Source organism: Carassius gibelio, chromosome B3 (assembly GCF_023724105.1).
Source record: "Carassius gibelio isolate Cgi1373 ecotype wild population from Czech Republic chromosome B3, carGib1.2-hapl.c, whole genome shotgun sequence".
In the NCBI taxonomy this organism is placed as follows: domain Eukaryota; kingdom Metazoa; phylum Chordata; class Actinopteri; order Cypriniformes; family Cyprinidae; genus Carassius; species Carassius gibelio.
This window is the reverse complement of record NC_068398.1, coordinates 20,423,200-20,441,943: the sequence shown is the minus strand read 5'-3', so window position 1 is coordinate 20,441,943 and position 18,744 is coordinate 20,423,200. Positions and strand designations below refer to the sequence as shown.

Genomic DNA, 18,744 nt, shown 5'->3' with positions numbered 1-18,744 from the left:
TAGCTCAATTATCATAATCATAATCTGTCATGGAATTGCTTGACATAGCCATAATCTCTCATGGTGAGCTGAAGCAACATTTACAGTATGAGTCCACACATATGCTACGGTGCAACCTCGCGCTTGCCAGTTATTTCCCTAAACCCTCTTTCTCATCCGTCCAGTAGTAGCTGTTATATCATCGTGCCGTGTAGGTGTGTGTAAGTGCTGGCTTGTTGTGTGAGATGGTGCTCCCAGCATCCCTGCACCAGAGCCTCCCGCTGACGATATAGGGGGGATCTCAGCTTGGCAGCCTAGCGCTATACGGCCTTGGCTGTGTGCTGCAGGAAAGAGGAGGAGGAGGATCTGGCAGGTGTCCGTGTCATTTTTACAAAGCTCCACCAGCACCAGCCACTGCACAGAATCCCCAACCAATCAGTGCTGCTCCTTACACAGCCGCCACTCGCTTCTCCCCCTCCTCCCGTATCCCCCGTTCCCTTCTCTGCACTTCACATCCCTCCGTCTCTCCTTTTCATCAGCATTGCGCCCTTCTGTTGTTTCCATCATCACACCCCCTAACCCCTTTATGCATCTCCACACACACACTCCAAGTGGGTTTGATGCCGGTTATAGGTTGTTTTTGCATTATGGATGGCTTCTCTTTAGCAGGCGACCGTTTCGGCATTCCCACTCTCCCATCTCTTTCACTTTCTCACACCCATTTCTCTTCTCGGGCCCCTCCTCCATCGGTTTTCCACCTTGGGTATCCATTGGTTCTTGTCATTATGGTGCAGTAAGGCAAAAGAGGGAGAGGGCTCGAGGCGATACATTACTGTGACGCTCCAGAATGCTTTCCCCTTCCTCCATCTCTACCTTTCCCTTTCTGCCTCGCTAACATGCTTGCTTAGCCAAATATGTTATTCTGTCCGGTAAGCCACTGCTTGTCCTCTGGTATGCGTATAGAAGAATGCTGCACATTTCTTTTTGACATATTAAATGAGATGCTTTTAGTCGATGGATTTATCAATTGATTTCTAATGAAATCCTCTCCACCACTCTTTGTTTTTCATTTAAATGATCCTATTGATTTTTTTCATGCTGATTCAGTGCAGTGATCAGCCGCAAGCACTGAGTGGTGCCGATTACCCCCCGAGAGGCGCTTGTGTGCGTGTTTATGATGTGTTTGTGCTTGATTCGATCAGGGATTCTCGACAGGTTTTGCTTCAGGATCCAGACTTTTTATTGGAGAAGTCAACGCCGTACCAAATGTGTTTATTATAAAGAAGTACATTTATTCATGCAGAAGTGAAATAATAATAAGAACTTAATAATATACACCACATATAACAATATTATTGTTACTTAAGGTACAATTGTAAACATTTTGGGGGAAATTTGTGGTTTATAAAAGGTCAGATGTCCATTGTCAACAAATGTATACTTACATTTCACGCACTTTTAACCAATCCGACTTACAGTAGAGGAACAAAACCAATTTGTCACAGAGCAAGCAATATTCAGAGTATATGTGAATTGCACCTTTAGGCTACATACGAAAATGAACCATTTTGTAAATGCCTGAACAAAACCAGACGAGTGATTTAGCAGCCGAACAAATAAATACTAAGATAAATATTGTATTCGTTTGATCGAATGAAAGTGAGTTTTATTTTACATTAAGCATTTTCTCCTTTTTTTTTGTCTATTTATTTTGTTATCCAAACTATACATGCTTACATGTTTGCATTTCATTATTAATAGTTTTTCCATATGTTAAGGTATTATAAACGTGAGTCCATCAAGTAAAGAGGGTATGCAGAAATATTCAGAAATGTGTGTGTTTTTGCCATCTTTTTATTGAATAAACTGAATGGTTTGGAAAATGTTTTTGAAAGGACTGTGCTAGTAGGTGAACAATGCATTTCTAAAAGTAAGTGTCCTTTTCTGTCACGTTAAAGACAAGTAATATAAATAGACATCAAGTCCATTAAACCTCAGACAAGTTTATTTAAATGTGCTTTGATACGTAGTTTTGATTTGAAGTTTTGAAGAATTTCAAATGCTGCTGTTTTTTATTTTTAAATGCAAGTCTAAATAATTTCATACTTTAAAACTGTATTTTTTTTTCCCTAATATGACATGTTTTGTGAAGTTTCTCAGATTTTAAGAGTTTCGTTTTAACATTGCATTCTGTTGCATATTGTTTGCCATAAGGTCTCATGGTTGCCTAAAGCAACATATTCAGTCAAAATTATATGCTGTGATATTTTCTCAGTGAAGTGTGTAATGGAAATTTCGAATGGTCAATGTGTTTAGGTTAACAGTGATTTTCTAAAACTAAGCAGCTTTTTATTCTGTCACAAATACCAACAGACAATTTCAGGCACGAAAATCATCATTTAGTAGGGTACCAATATCTTGATATGGAAAAATACACACACTGTCCCCTGTAGCGTGTACTGGGTCTAAGCTTTTTAACCGTCTTGCTGAATGTTGCACAGCTGGTGGTGTTGTTGAATCTGCCACTAGCAAGGTGTTGTGATAATGGTGGACATGACCCTGTGTGACAGAGGTGTCTGTTTCCCCCGTAATGATTCCTAATATGTCTTCACCTGTGTGTGTGCTCTTGTGTTTTGTATATGTGATCCACAGTATTCTTGTTCATATGCGCAGTTGCATCAGGCAAATGCTGCAGTGCACTGGCATATAGCAGATTAGGTTCGCGCAGGATTTCTCTATTTTTTTTCTTTCTTTCTCTCGCTCTCACGCACAGCGCTGCCGGATATGAATAGAACAGACCTGGGGTGCAGGGAGCAACCACAGGCAGAAACATGAGCACTGTGTGGGGAGATCAGCATTTCCTCAGTTTTCCCATACGAGACCTCAGAGACCTGCACTTTCACCTCTCACGTAAAGAGGGCGCTGTTTCATACGAACCCTGCCGTACAAGCGTCCTCTGCATTGCCAGCATCTAGTTCCATCTCTCTCTCTCTCTTTCTCTCTCTGATACTCTAATATCTCTGCAGTTAATGCAGAACTTGTGGCTTGCAGCATCATGTACACTCATCTTGGACACTTCCCAGTCTCTGCTGAAACTGAGCAGAATCAGACAACTGCTATGCGACCTGAGGGAGCGTACGGACCATTACACTCAGTGATTATATTCACACTTACATGCTATTTACTGTATGGTGCACAAGAAAACAGATTCTGTTTTGAGTAGAACAGATGTTTCAGATCATGAAAGCTTATTTTGGTCATAAAAAAAAAAAAAGGTTTCTTCATATGTATCTGCTATTTGTGTTAAATGAACTAACAGTGTATAAATCATTTTAATGCTAGAGTTTTAATGGATAAAGCTTCTCCATTTTCTTATATTTCTATATTTCTATCTATATAAGGTGTCCCATTCATATAACTGAAAGTGAAGCATTTGTAGAGTTAAATACGTTCCACACAGAACTGTCTGTGCCTGTTTTACTGTCTCTCTCTGTTTTGTTGAAAATACTCTTTGTTCACTGTGTTGGGGTATTTACGTACATAGCAGTGTATGGAAAATTGTTTTGGAATATGAATTGGCCCATTTCTCAGTAGATGTACAACAGCATTTTAAGGCTACTGCCAATAATGGTGACTTTATCTTCATTTAATTTCATCAAACATTAAGTAGTCACCACAGCTAATAAATGTGTATTTTTCTAATGTTTGTTTTAAGTTATGAAAACATCATTTGTGAATGTTCAGTGTCATTTAAAAAAAAAAATGTTTAAATAGTACTTTTCTGGATAATCTGAACATTAAGGGAACATTTCATTAGATCATTTTGCAAACATTATGGGAACTTAAGAAATAACATTTGAAACATGTTGGATGAATTTGCAACTCAAATTTTTTAGGGAAAGATTCAATGAACAACACATAAATAGTGTTTTTGTTCTAACATGTATTCAGATAACTTTGAACGAATGGTCTATTAATGGGATAATTCATCCAAAAATGACAAATACTCCATGATTTACTCACCCTCAAGCCATCCTATATGTGTACATGACATTCTTCTTTCAGACAATTACAATCAGAGTTATAGTAAAAATATTTCCTGGCTCTTCCAAGCTTTATAATGGCAGTCAATAGGGGTAGAGATTTCAAAGCCCAAAAAGTGTATTCTAATCAGAGTTTATGCTCCGCCTACGTCCTTCATCATCCGCTCTGTTGTGTACATGAGTACAACAGTTAACAGAAGTTAGGGATAACGGCTTATAAAGTTGTAAATATCCATATTTTTGTTTACAAAAATACATCGATTTGCTTCAGAAAGCATTTATTCACCCCTCGAGCCAGGTGGAGTACATTTTATGATGGATGAATGCACGTTAATGGGCTTCAAAATCTTGACCCCCATTCACTGGTATAATAAAGCTTACAAAGCTTCTTTCAGACGATTGTATTTGCCGGAAAGAAGAAGGTCACATACACCTTGGGTGGCTTGAGTGTGAGTAAATCATGGTTTTTTTGGTGAACTGTCCCTTTAAATTTAATGAAAGAAAATTTGTTTGTAACTAACACGGATTGTTTCCTGTTAGCTGGGACTGTACAGAATTGCTTATTTCATCACAATTACACAATGGGACTCGCATCCATGTGCAGTAAACCCTAAAATAGCAATGTTGTCTGAAAATTTAACAATGACATTATTTTTATGGCTGCTAGAGCACTCATTTGTACAAAGTCGAGAAAAAGCAGGTGAGCTGACTCAATAGTGTGTTGTACATTTGGGATCTGAATTCTGCTTTCATTTTTCCCATCGTGTGCATGATAAAAGCAGGTTTTTTCCCCTGCTTGTTCTCCTTTCTGAATTAACATTCTTATTTAGCCCTGTTCTGATCTATTCCTGGTGAATTCTGATGTACTCACTCCCTCTCTTCCTGTCCTGCTTCTGCTAGTTTCTTTCTCTCACACACTCTTTCTCTTTTCCTGTCTTAGTATCACTCTCTCTGTGGCATAGCTAGGTCATGTATGCATCACCGGGCTCTGATTAGTATGGACCTGTCTGTAGGGCTTTATACATCCCATTTAATTGATGCTAATAGTGTTGTAATCTTCTGTCTGTAATGCTGCTTCTTTTCCTCTTAATCCTACTGTACTTCTCTGCACTGTTGCATTACGCTTGCACTTCCCTATTCGCCTTTTTGTTAATTCTCTCTAAATCTTTGAACGACAAACATGCTTATACTATACCATTTTTAGAGGCGAAACACGTGCGGCAGGGAGTGTCTTTGACTTTGTGGAAAATGCATCTGAATTTTATTTTTAGTGTTTTCATACATATTCTGAGGTGGAAGTGGCGGTGGAAGGACATTTGAAACATTTTTAGAATAAAATTATAGACTCCTTTTGTCTTTCTATGGTTTAGTTTGCCCCTAGCATTATATGTATCCAGATTTACACAATGAAACAGTATTTTTACCATTTTTGCTTAATGTAAAAAAATTGATGCATAAATGACATGCACTTTGTTCACAAGTGATATTTACTCAGTAGTAATTAGTAGTAATTTGTCTTTTTGTGTATATATAAATTGTCTGTTGATTCCACTCCTTGTCATATTTTTATGAGAGAATTGCATAGTTAGAAATTGAAAAACTGCTTCTGGGACAAGAGTAAAGTATAAAATCTATACAAAACAATTAAAGGAAAAAAGTGCTTTCAAGACGACAAAAAGAAAAAGACGCCATTTTTGGAAACTACCAAATGGTCTTTTGCCTAAGAGGTCAGGAATTTGACTAATGTTAAGTGATTAATATTGATATTTGCACCTCAGAAGAATGGACAGAGAAGAATGGACAGAGAAAAGATACAAAAAACAAAGAGAGTACAAGAATGTGAGTCCTACAAACTGTGATGTGTGTGAGACAGTGTGGTCTGTAATATTTTTGGTGTACTGCACAGTGCTAATAAAAATTAGGTCACTCCATGTCTAATGAAAGATGTGGACAGAGAAAAAAACTGCAAGATGAAGGCGGCGGGTGAAGAGAATGAGGAAACAGAGATGGCTGGGATATAAAGGAGGGATTTTCTCCTTAGAGATCAGAGAAGATCAGATCATTTTGTAGATGCATATTAAAAGGGATGTGAAAGATGGAATAGAGTTCTGGTTCTGTAAACTACGACATCTGCCACGTCTCTTGTATATACTTCCGATCTCCTCTCCAGTCATCTGCTCTTTAAACTTGTGCGCTTGTGGCCAGATTGCTCCTTTACTCGAGACTCTGCCTTCTGTTTCCAATACTCCAGACAAATCTAGACCTCTATTTTTAGCCCACAGCCTATGTATGTTCATAAACACCAACTGTAGATGATTTATTAATGATAGAAAAAAATATTATTCTGCTGTGGTTTTAGCTTTGAATTCTATGGAGAAGGCCATTTCCCTTCATTTCAGTGGTCCCTTCCTTATCTGTGGTGGTGCAGTGGTAATGCAGCAGCATGCAAGCTAAGACGAGATGTGGAGTGCTGTGCTCCAGTGTTTGAGGTTGATATGAGTGTGATCCAAAAGTCATGAGACCACATTATAAATCAGGGATTTAAAATGTAAACTTTAAACAAATAAAAAGCTTTGGGATTTAGAAAATGTAAAACAAATAAAAGTTACATTGTAAAGTGTATGATTGTACACTATGGCTGTATTCAAACACTCGTATTGTAAAGTGTGGCAAACGACTCTGTTGACACACAGCACAGATTACAGAAAAATTGGTTTTGCGTCCTGAAAATGTAATTGTGTTAAGTTGCATGTGAACATAACCATACTAAGGGTCAGTTCATACAGAACACGTGGCTCTGGGCTGCTTTTAAATAGGTTTTATATGTAAACGTGAGCTATGTTTAAGTGCCATTTTTTAACTTTGTTGAAAAAAAAAAAACAGCATATGCTGGTTAGGTATGTTTTGAAGTTCGGCTGCTGGTCCTAAGCTAGTTTTGGGCAGCTGTGGCCTAATGGTTGGATTTGTAACCCTGAGGGTTGCAGGCTCGAGTCTCAGTGCCGGCAGGAGTTATTTTATGAGAGCACGTTCTGTTTAAACTGAACATAAGACATGACTGGCAACTGTATTATGCTTCTGTAGCCCCCTATTACTAGGTCACTTCTCAATTGTACAAATTTGTGACATTCATATTGAAGGTCTCGGACCTTTGAACTCCAAGACAGTACAGTGACTTGTAGTGGGTTTTAACTTGCACAGTAAACTCAGTGTGGCTGCCTAGTGCTGTCGTCCATCAGAATCAACATGTAGCCTATATTACATAACTAGTGTAGGTTTTGAATATTATTAGAGGGAATTTTGAAGGAATTAATGCACTGACTCAGTGTGAGCTGTTTCAATGACACTATGCAGCACACGCAAACACCACAACAGTGTTCAGAGGAATCTGAGACCAAATCTTTGACCTTTCGTGCTTCAAAGAAGGTGCAGTGCTGTGTTCTGTACAGTGTTCTGCACCATACAACAAAATGTTGTGTTTGTAAGACATGATGCATTGGTTTTTGATCTCATCAGGCCTTCTGATTTGCTGGAGTATGTTTTTTAGTATTTGCTCTGCAGGCAATTCCTCCAGAAATCTAGCAGGCATTTCCCACAGAGCTGACACAGTGTCTCTGGGAAAAGCAACACTTAAATGCTCCTCTTGGAATAGCTCGCTTTACTTACTTACTCGACCGTTCTCAAGCAAAGTAATGGTGAGGGTTCTCCTGAGCTTCCTGGAACAGTTTCTGGGGAAAGATGATGATTGTGCTAATCCTAAATGGAGTGTGGGCTTTCACTTGGTCTTGTTGTGTTAAACGTACTCTTATATTAACAGCACAGCACAGAAAAGATTTCTCATAATCTTTTGATCTTTTGATGATTTGGAAATCAGTTGATGATCTTATGCTATATGTTTTATTTATTGCAGAGTCTCATTTTAATGTAAAAAGTAACATTATATATATATATATATATATATATATATATATATATATATATATATATATATTAATTTCAACATATTTATGCATATGGTAGCATTTTTCTGATCTATTTTTTATATTAAAAAAAGGAAAAAATATTGAAGTAAAAATAATCTTTAAAAAGTATTAAGAAAGACAATATTAGATGCATTATAGTAATGAGAATTTAAGGTTGAAATATCTTTATCTCACAATGATTAATAATTACATTATATATGTACAAAATTACATTAAAAGCTCCTAATAGTTTTCTGTATGCAAAATCGTTTTGTGTGTGTGTGTGTGTGTGTGTGTGTGTCAAAAACTGAATCAGAATGAGCTTTATTATGGGGAATTTGTTTTCGTGAACAGAATGACATCGACAGAACAAAAAACACATAATAAAAGATTAAAAAATACAAATAAGTAGGTAAGGAATGACAATATACAAAGTGTATGGCAGATATATTACAAAAAGCAGTTATGTACAGGTATATTATATGCAAAATTTAAATGTGCACTAAGTATGTGTGTTAGATAAATAAGTGTATGTGTATATAAATATAAATAGTGTAGTGTGTTCCGCAGTCATTATCAAGTGTTCATTGGATGGATTGCCTGAGGGAAGAAACTGTTCCTGTGTCTGGTTGTTCTGGTGCTCAGTGCTCTGTAGCGTCGACCAGATGACAAGGGTGTGTGCTGGATGTGAGGGGTCCAGAGTGATTTTGCCAGCCCTTTTGCTGACTCTGGATAAGTACACCCTGAGTGTGTGTGTGAGAATTATATGAAAGAAAGCACACAGGTTGTGAGTGTATAGTTCATGGTGGCAGCCACTAGCACATTCTTTTTCTGACAGTCATCTAAAGTCTTAGCAGAACTGATGTAGGGTCCAGTAGAGGGTGAAATTCGATGTTAAACCTAGATGATCATCTTGACTGGTGTGCTGGGGAAAGTTATGGTTATACTGTACACTCATTCCAATGTGTAAAATCCATTCTCATTCTCCTATGGTTCTGATATTCTGTCTTGTACACAGGAGTCTGGTCTTAGGACGTTTAGATGCTTGCATGCAATAAAGACACCTGTCTTCATTTTTTGTCTGGTATGTTTCAGCATGTTTTTAGAGGTTTTGACAGCATGGAATCAGCAGGCACCGTCATAAGGGGTCATATTTCACTCAACCTTTCTTACAGAAAAAGCTGGTCATGATCGGGCACAAACATGTCCGTCGCATCAGAGTATCTCGTAATGGAATAGAGGAACAAGAGCAGAACTGTGGGCAGCAAACAGCCATTAGGAGCGTGTCCACACTCCCAGAAGTGGCATTAAGGCATTATGGTGAAGAGTTACTTCATTCCAGGAGAGTCTCTCCTGCTAGAGTCCTTATTCATCCTCCAGTCTAAATCTTTAAACAGTGATGCTCTTAGACTTCGTTCCACAACTGTGGAGACAGATTCAGAAAAACTCAGTTCTGTTCTTGCATAAGCGCTGAGGTTTCGTGTCCTTTAAGAATAAAGGGCTGTTTGCTCATACAGTGCTCTGCAGTGTGGAAGCGATCTGATTGGCTGCATTTACACTTGGCACTAACATGTGATCACCTTGAGCCAATCATCAGTCAATCAGACTGATGATCCGACACTTGGCAACATCGACTGACTTTTCTATCTGGATTACCGATCGGATCTGTCTTCCCATGCAATATTTAAATAAGTCTGCAGAGAATGGCCCGGTGCAAAGTCAACTTGAAGTGGTGGGTTTTCTTTTGAAAAGCATTTTCAGTCGCTGGACATTTTACAAATCAAAGAGGAGTGTATAAGTTCTCTGTCTTTTTTCTCGGACAGGTCGTGAGAGATGGGGTAGATTTTTGCGTGATGTTGACCTGCTAATGCAGACACGATGGCTGGATTGCGTTCACATTGTACTGAGATCTGATCACAATCCTCTGGACCAGGACACGCTGATCGGATAACTTTACTTTGGATTCCATTACACTTGTCTTTTTAATGTGTATGTGGACTACATCTGGATAGGCCTACAGGTCGCATGTTAATGTCAAGTGTAAACGCAGCCAAAGTTATCATTTACGAAGAGTTGGCCAGTTTTAACTTAAACAACAGTGACATTTGATGATGTGTGTTGAGTGTCTGCCAAAGTTGAGAGTATTTTAACTTTATGCAAATGAGTCGCGAACACCAGTTGGCTTGAAAACTGTCAGATACTGTATTCAGATGTTGGCAAAATGAATATCAATGAATCAATTTAACTCTACATCTACATTCACATTTATGCATTTAGTAGACGCTTTTATCCAAAGCGACTTACAGTGCAATCAGGCTACACATTTATTTTACCAGTATGTGTGTTCCCTGGATATTGAACCCACAACCTTTTGCACTGCTAACGCTATGCTGTGTATGTGTGTGTGTGTGTGTACATATGTGTGTATATATATATATATGTATATATATATATATATATATATATATATATATATATATATATGTATATATATATATATATATATATATATATATATATATATATATATATAAAGAGTTAAATTCATGATGTATGATGTACTTTGCTCTGCTCCAACATTTTCCTACTTTCCTCTCCAGAATATGACAAAAAACTGATTTCTTGTCAAATTAGAATGATATCTTATTTTTACCATCTGGAGCAGAGCGTGTGGAGTAGTGGTGACAGTGTGCGTGGTAGTGTGTCTGCTTGACACACAAACGGGTCCCTCATCAGGATTTTGAGGGCACGACAAGATGGGTTCGTTAAATTAGTTCATGCTAATCGGGTTGGGGAATTAGTTAATTCTCCCAGGATGCCTCAGTCCTTCATTTGACTGCTCCTCGTTCATCATGGGAGGATTGACCTGACTGCAGCTATTTGAGAGATGTCCTGAAAATGTTTTTTAGGTGTCTTAATTCAAATGGTTAAGTAACTGTTTGTGTCTGTGTCTGTTTTCTTCGTGTGTTATTGTTTTTATGGGCACTGAAAGTGGTTTGTCTGTGCATCTAGACTGAAAAAATGTTTTTCATAATTAGTAGACTATATTTGTCAAATTTTCAAATGCAAACATTTTTAGAATAAGACAAATTTACCAATAAGATAAATTAATAAAGTCAATATGAAAATTCACCTGTTTCATTCATCTCTTTTGTAAATGCATATCATAGGTCTCATTGTGTACAATTCACCTATGTATTTATTTATTTTTTACTTTGTGATGTTTCATCAAAATATAATATTTAAATCATTTTAGCACAACAGCCACAGCTCAAATGTCCCCTCCCTTATTTTTTTTTTCTTTTCCCATTATTGATTTAGAAAATACTGATCATGAAAAAAAAAAAAGTAGTGTAAATGTCTGACGTGTCATTATGAAATGTGAGGGACATCTGGGCAACTGCCACAGGATAAAATGATAACCGTGTAGGTGGACTGTCAGTGCAGAGGAGCCAGAAAAGGAGGTGGACCGATATTCGTCTGTAAAAGGACTGGTTTACCCCAGTAAAGGGAGGAGGGGCACGTGTGGACTGACAGAGAGGAGGGGGAGAAATGAGGAGCGGGGAGTGGGGAGAATAATGTGAGCACTGCAGAGGGGGAATGGCAGCAGCAGCAGCAGTGTTTCTCACACACACACACACACACCTACACTTCCAAATAAATGGCTGTAATGTCGGGCTACGTTAAAAAAAAATCATAGTATGGATGCTGGCACTGAGATGGATGGAGATAAACCGATTATATTGATGGCAGGTGATAGGAAAAGAGGCTGTGGGCTTTAACAAGAGACGTGCACTAGCCAATCAATGCACATCTATCTGCACGAGAGCCAACATGACATGTCTGTTTTCAGAATGGTGACCACGCACAGCACACACCAGCCCTCCCTTCCTCTTTTCTCATCCCTTCCATTTCCTTATGCTCTTCTATTTCTAAATATACATTTCTTTTTTCTCTCCCTCTATCCCCTTCAATTACAGGTCTTTGTATACGTACCATCTCTTCTCATTTTTTCTGCCTCCATCATCCATTCTCCTCGTCTTACTCACAAAGTCTGCTTTCCCCCATCTTTTCTCCCCCTGTGGTGTTTCCTCAGTGTAGCGTGTCAATGAGACTGCTGCATTCACACCATTCCCACTATTCTTAGAGCACTTGTGCTGTTTTGTTGTAGTATTTGGCGCCCTCTATCTGTAGTACACCTCCTTCTGATTGTGAAGGACATCTGCAGTGGTCCAAACTGCATCACAGCAGCCTCTGGATGTTAAAGTGCTTATTCTGTCATGTAGACTATTTTATTTTCAGGGGTCTTTCCATGCGCTGGTGTACCTGATGCCAACAGCTTATGGCTCTAAGCACAGAACTGGCTGGCATGCCATTTGATTCAGAAAATCTGAATAGAATAAAGGCTTTTTCAATCTTTTTTCAGGCCAAAGACCTTTTGTTGTATTGTGAGACCAAACACTGACTCTGTTACATATTGTTGAAATTGAGCATTGCAATTTAAGCCTGGTCTATAATAACACGTGTTTTATTTTATTGATACATTCACATAGTCTATTGTACTTAAATTGTAAACTCATTCAAATAACTATTATTGTTACACTAACATTTTACATGGTATGTTTTAATGTGACAGGAAGAATGAAATGTTTGCTTGGATCATGTTTTACAAAAAATAAGTACTTATGCACTCTTCTACGCCATTTGATAATAGTGTGAGGAGTGTGTTCAAACTGAAAATACGACAAGAAAATTTCACTTCAAATACCTTCAAATATAAAATATAGCTATAAAATAAAAAGGAATGGTTTCATGCGCTTTACTGTCACAGCTTTCCTTAGCAGAAGATGAATGTCTATCAGACACTGGATGAGAAAATAACCTTCAAAAAAGGCATAGTGTATATTCTGTCATTTGGGACACAACTTTGGTTTACTATCAAACGATATTTGTCAGAGCCCCTGTTGAAGACTCCTTATCTACAGCAGAACAGCAGATTGCAGAGGAGGAAAAAGTCATGATGTTAATTATGTTTTAGATCAGATTATCGTCATGTTTGCAGTTCTGCCACCGACATTACACACTTCAGCTTTAAGCACTGTACCAGTTCTTTATTCCAATAGTGATCTCACTGATGTCACTGTATAATATTAATGTGCTCATCTTCTCATCTCTCTTTGTGTCTTTCTGTCTCTCTCTGTGCCTTCCTCTCTCTGTTTCCAGTATGTGGCGTTCGGCTCGCTCCTGTTCATCCTCATCTCCATCTCAACATTTTGCTTGGAGACACACGAGGCCTTCAACACCATCTACAATAAGACAGAGAACGTGACGGTGGGGAACGTCACACGGGAGGAGATTGTGTATGAGGTAGTGACTGACAACTGGCTGACCTACGTGGAGGGCATGTGCGTCATCTGGTTCACCATCGAGGTGTTCGCCCGCGTCATCTTCTGCCCGGACAAGGCGGAGTTCTTCAAGAGCTCGCTGAACATCATCGACTTTGTAGCCATCCTGCCCTTTTACCTGGAGGTGGGGCTGAGCGGCCTCTCCTCGAAAGCCGCGAAAGACGTGCTGGGCTTTTTGCGCGTGGTGCGATTCGTCCGAATCCTGCGAATCTTCAAGCTCACACGTCATTTCGTGGGGCTGAGAGTGCTGGGTCACACGCTCCGTGCCAGCACCAATGAATTCTTGCTCCTCATCATCTTCCTCGCTCTGGGGGTGCTCATCTTCGCCACCATGATCTACTACGCAGAGCGCATCGGCGCCGACCCGGCCGACCCCACGGCGAGCGCCCACACCACCTTCAAAAACATCCCCATCGGCTTCTGGTGGGCAGTGGTCACAATGACAACACTGGGCTATGGTGACATGTATCCAGAGACATGGTCTGGTATGTTAGTGGGTGCCCTGTGTGCCCTGGCGGGCGTGCTGACCATCGCCATGCCTGTGCCCGTCATTGTAAACAACTTCGGCATGTACTACTCTCTGGCCATGGCCAAGCAGAAGCTGCCCAAGAAGAAGAACAAGCACATCCCTCGGGCTCCGCAGCCTGGATCGCCCAACTACTGCAAGCCAGACGCCCTGGCCATGGCAACTGCCTCACCGCACAGGATCTTGGGTAATGTGCTGGGCAGTATGGTGGTCTCTGGAAGCATGGCAGGAGACTGTCCTCTTGCACAGGAGGAAATCATAGAGATTAACAGAGCAGGTGTGTGTGTGTGTGAGTGTACCCCATGTGTTTACGTGTTTGTATGTGTGACGTTTCTTTACACTCATAGGTTACATTCCCAAGAATAAAGGTGCGGTCACACTTACAGGCGCTCTGTGAAATCTAGTGGGTGAAATTGTGACCTCATGATTGGGTGTTTTGCACACAGTTGGTCACTTGAATTCATCACACAGATTCAAAGTGACTACTGTGCTTTTTACATTGCCTCACTGTTCACAAGCGATCATTTTGCCTTAAATTTCACTAATGTGACCGCACCTCAAAAGGATTAGTTGTATGATTATATTATGAAAAAAAAAATGCTATTGATGCATCATGCACAATACTTCCAAGTGAGTGTATTTTTGTATGTGATGTCAACTAGCTCCATCTCACCCATCAAGAACACTTTGTTCAAAATGCCTGTGGTCATCACTTATAGCTTTTTATAATGAACTGTCACCGCCTTAACTGGGTCTGAAACTGAATCTTGCGTAATGTCTACACACATATACCCACAAGTATTTGAGAGTAGTAAAATGCAAAACTGTGCTGTCACGGCCGAGTTTGACAGAGAACAGGAATGTTATTAAAGTGATAGCGGGATTACGCTTCATGCGTTCCAGTGAGTTTCTTAGACAACCAGAAAACATCCCACCCAATCAGAAGAGAAGGGAGTATGAGTACAGGGAGTACAGCTTTCTGTAGATGATTGACATAGAGCTTACAGCAGTCTATTTGCACACTCACTGCAGAAACACATTTTTCTAAGCAGTATGTTTTTATATATCCAGTAAACAAAATATTTAGCTTTTCAAGTAAAGTTATTCTTGATGTAAGGATGTTTTACGGTACAACAAGAACTTAATTCTTTAAGAAATTCGGATTGGCATATGCTATATTTGATCTATAATATAAGCAAAAGGTTTCGGATCACCAGCACATATCTGCCGATGTTTCGATGATTTCAACACCAAAGATACAGATTATGACAGATGGCAGTGCGTCCTTATAAATAGGATGACTTTAGATCGTTTATATTAGAAAGTAACATTTTTGGAACGAGCAGCCTCTTAGATGGATGACAGCTGTAGTTCTCGGCTCCTCCTCCTTGTTTTGCTCTTCCATGGAGTTCTCACAGCTGGAAGTTCCCAAGGAAATGAAAGGGAGCATGAGCATCCTGAGACGCTTGCTGTGAGGAAACGCTTTAGCACATGTGCCCTCCTGTAGCTTCAAACCATTTCCACATGCCCTTGACACCTACAGTACTGGCACCGTATCCATCATGCGTACTGTTAATGGAGTTTTATTATGTAGTGTAAAACTAAAAGTATGAAGCGTATAACAAAGTCATTTGTTTGTCACCCGTCCCCATGTGTGAGTGTGGTTCTTTTGGCTTGCGTGAGAGGTGCTCTGATTCTGTGACTGATTCTGATTCTGAGGTTTCTAGGTTCACACAAAATTCCCAACCCATATGATTACATTTTGTCAGTGGAAAACACAAGGAGATGTTTCGTTTGAGCTGCTCCATTTCATACAGTCAAATTGAATGGGGTCAATACTAAAGCTTTATGTGAGGCACGGATAGAAATGTACTCACTATTTACTCAAAATCCAGCCATGGTTTCCATTTTACTACTGTTGTATGAAAAGAGCAGCTTGAACATTGCTCTAGATTTCTCCTTTAGTGTTCCACAGAACAAATAATCCATGTGGATTTCTAAAGAAACTAGGGGGGAATAAATGTTTTTTTAGTTTATTGTGTTATAAGTATTTTTATAATCTCTTCAATTGTTGTCATTTAATGGCTGTAATACAAAGTGAGTTATATCTGCTGTAGTGAACCTCATGTCACGACCTTTGCTATGACTTTTGTGACATGCATTCATCACCCTTTGTCACCATTCAACTGTGAACGTGTTCATCTTAACAGATTTCACTGATAAATATTTTTAATTTCTTCCAATGAGGTCCAACTGCATCACGGCTCTCTGTCATCTTCTCCCTCGCCTCCCCATCCTCCCTTTTATTTCCATCTCTCTCCATGTCTTTAGCAGGCTTTGCCCCTGGCTTCTTTCTGTAAATTGTTGAGCGGTAACTCACGTCAGATTAGATTTGACAGCTGTGTCGGAAGCTATAAGAACAAGTGCCCCTGCAGCTTCTTTGTTTGAGTGTGTGTGTGTGTGTGTGCGCGCACATCTCACTCTTTCAGACACTCATTCATGCTGTGTGTGTTTGTGTATGTGATGTTCTGAGTTCCCTGCACCATTTTAATCAAGTGATGCTGCTCTTTTTGTAGCTCATCTATTTTTGCTCATTTTTATTTATCCCTTTTCATCCCTGACTTTTTTTTTCTTCTTCCCTCTTCCTTGGCTTTTCATGTTACTGTGACTGTCTCTAATATCACATGCACACTGTACCACAAATAGTAATTTTCTTTCTTTCTTTCTTTCTTTCTGTCTGTCTTTCTTTCTTTCAGACTCAAAACAGAATGGAGATGCCGCAAACGCAGCTCTGGCTAATGAGGACTGTCCCACCATAGATCAGGTGCTGGGGCCAGATGACAGGAGTCCGGCCACCGGTGGGCTGGGGACATGCACGGGGCGTGAACGTTACCCCCACGATAGGGCCTGCTTCCTTCTCAGTACCGGAGAGTTCCGCACCACAGACAGCAATGTCAGGAAAGGTACGCAGCACCCACGAACAAACACGTTATTTACTCATACTTTCAGTGTACATCACACAGAACAGGCTCAGGGAAGGTAAGTTGTATGTTCAGATGCTTATTATCGCATATTAGGGCAAAGACCACATACACTGTAGCAATATATATTTTATACACAAATAAACATGCACTTCACAAAGTACATCAGAGATATACGCATTAAAACAGACCCTCCAGCATCCATACTAACAGCATCGCTCCCTGCCTTCCTCTTATGCATTTCTCCTCATAATTCACCACATCAATCATTCTGAAGGCCGCTCATCATTAGCAAAGCTCTTACCACACACGCAGTAATAATTCACTTCATATCTTTGTAAAATGTGTTTAATCTTTGATAAAAGCAGGATTTTTTAGTGAAAATAATCATAGCACAAATTAAATTATTAACAGATACATCAAACAAGCTCTTCAAATGCTGTCTTTCTGTCTATTCATCGCTCTGTCTGTCTATCGTTCTGTCTGTCGATATATCTGTCTTTCAGTCTGGATTGTGCAGAATTAAAGGAATTGTCTTTCTTTCAGTTAAAGAGTTTGAATCGACTTGGCCTCATCTCAGAGGAAGTTAAACTGGAATTCAAATTGGGATGACAGGAAGAGGAGTTTAATACAGATAATGCATTCCGTTCTTCCATCTTGCTTAATTTATAACATATTTTTAATGAAATTTCAAGGCTTTTAAAATATTTTCATTTAACTCTACTTTCTTACATTTATATGCAAATTGCAATTCTGATTTCTGTTTTCTAACTAAATTCAGATTCAGGAATTAAATTAAAATTCCTGACTCAATTAACACAAAACCAGCTACCTCTCTCTTTCTCTCTCTCTCTCTCTGTCTGTCTTTGTCTGTCTTTCTGTCTATCTATCTATCTATCTATCTGGTTTGCCAATGCTCTTTCTTGCTCTCATTCATTTTTTTTTTTTACTTCTTTCTCTTCCTGGCTTCCCACCCTGGCTTGTCTCTACACATGTCTTTTTCCCTCCATCCATCCCCTCATCTTGCCCTTTTTCTCCTTATCTTCTGCACTCTGCGTCACATCCTCTTGAATCTGCTCTTTTTTTTGTAATGGCATGATTGACATCTTCTGCCTTTCTTTCTACACTATACCTTCCTACTCCCTGCACCTTTCCACCAACCTCCACATATTCCAAATACACTCCTCTACACAACCAAATCCTACAACCCCCCACCCACAAAAACACTAGAAGCTGCAGGCGCCAACCCAGTCTGCCCCCCAGCAGAGGAGTGGTTCAAGCCGGATGGGCCACTGCTACAGCAGGACCTCAATGCCAATTCTGCCTCCTCTTGGATCAAACCATAATGAATCCGAGGTAACACTCAAAAAAAAAAAAAAAAAACATGACGCAGTGTAGAATTTAGATGAATGAATAGAGCTCGATATTTAATTAATCCCACACAGCACAGTGCTATTTTAAAGGGAAATATTTTTTATATGCACACATTTCAACAGGATATATAGAATTTGTACAAGGAATATGTTTAGCACATTCATGCATTAGAACAACCAACGCAAACATAGCTAAGACACACTCAGGAACAATATGCCTTTGAGTCAGAGGGGGATGATGTTTTAAATATGTTCTGTCTCTGTGTTTGACAATTTACACACGGATATAACTTAAGTATTTAATATCTGCATAGACTAAATTCACACAGTAAGATCAGCCATGACAGTGTCACTTTTGAATTAATGGGCAATACAATGTTTTTTTTTTTTTTTTTTTTTAATTTGCCCTAAATTAATTCATTCTAGACTTTAATATTATTTGTAACCTAATAAAAAATGCTGAATAAAGTTCTATAAT

General features: G+C 39.2%; 1 protein-coding gene across 7 annotated transcripts in view; it reads left to right on the top strand.

Annotated features, from left to right (window-relative positions):
• Positions 1-18,744, top strand: part of LOC127953730 (potassium voltage-gated channel subfamily C member 1-like) — a 69,858-nt gene that overhangs the window by 21,167 nt on the left and 29,947 nt on the right. For 4 of the 7 annotated variants that reach the window (XR_008153320.1, XR_008153319.1, XR_008153318.1 and 1 more), the window contains exons 3-5: positions 13,205-14,189; positions 16,669-16,875; positions 18,124-18,249. Coding sequence is in view for 2 of the 7 variants with exons in the window: in XM_052553011.1 (XP_052408971.1) it covers positions 13,205-14,189; positions 16,669-16,875; positions 18,124-18,239 (1,308 nt within the window). In the remaining 5 variants the exon portion in view is untranslated. The remainder of the gene's footprint in view (positions 1-13,204; positions 14,190-16,668; positions 16,876-18,123; positions 18,250-18,744) is intronic. The other 3 variants (XR_008153321.1, XM_052553012.1, XR_008153322.1) reach the window with 2 other exon arrangements.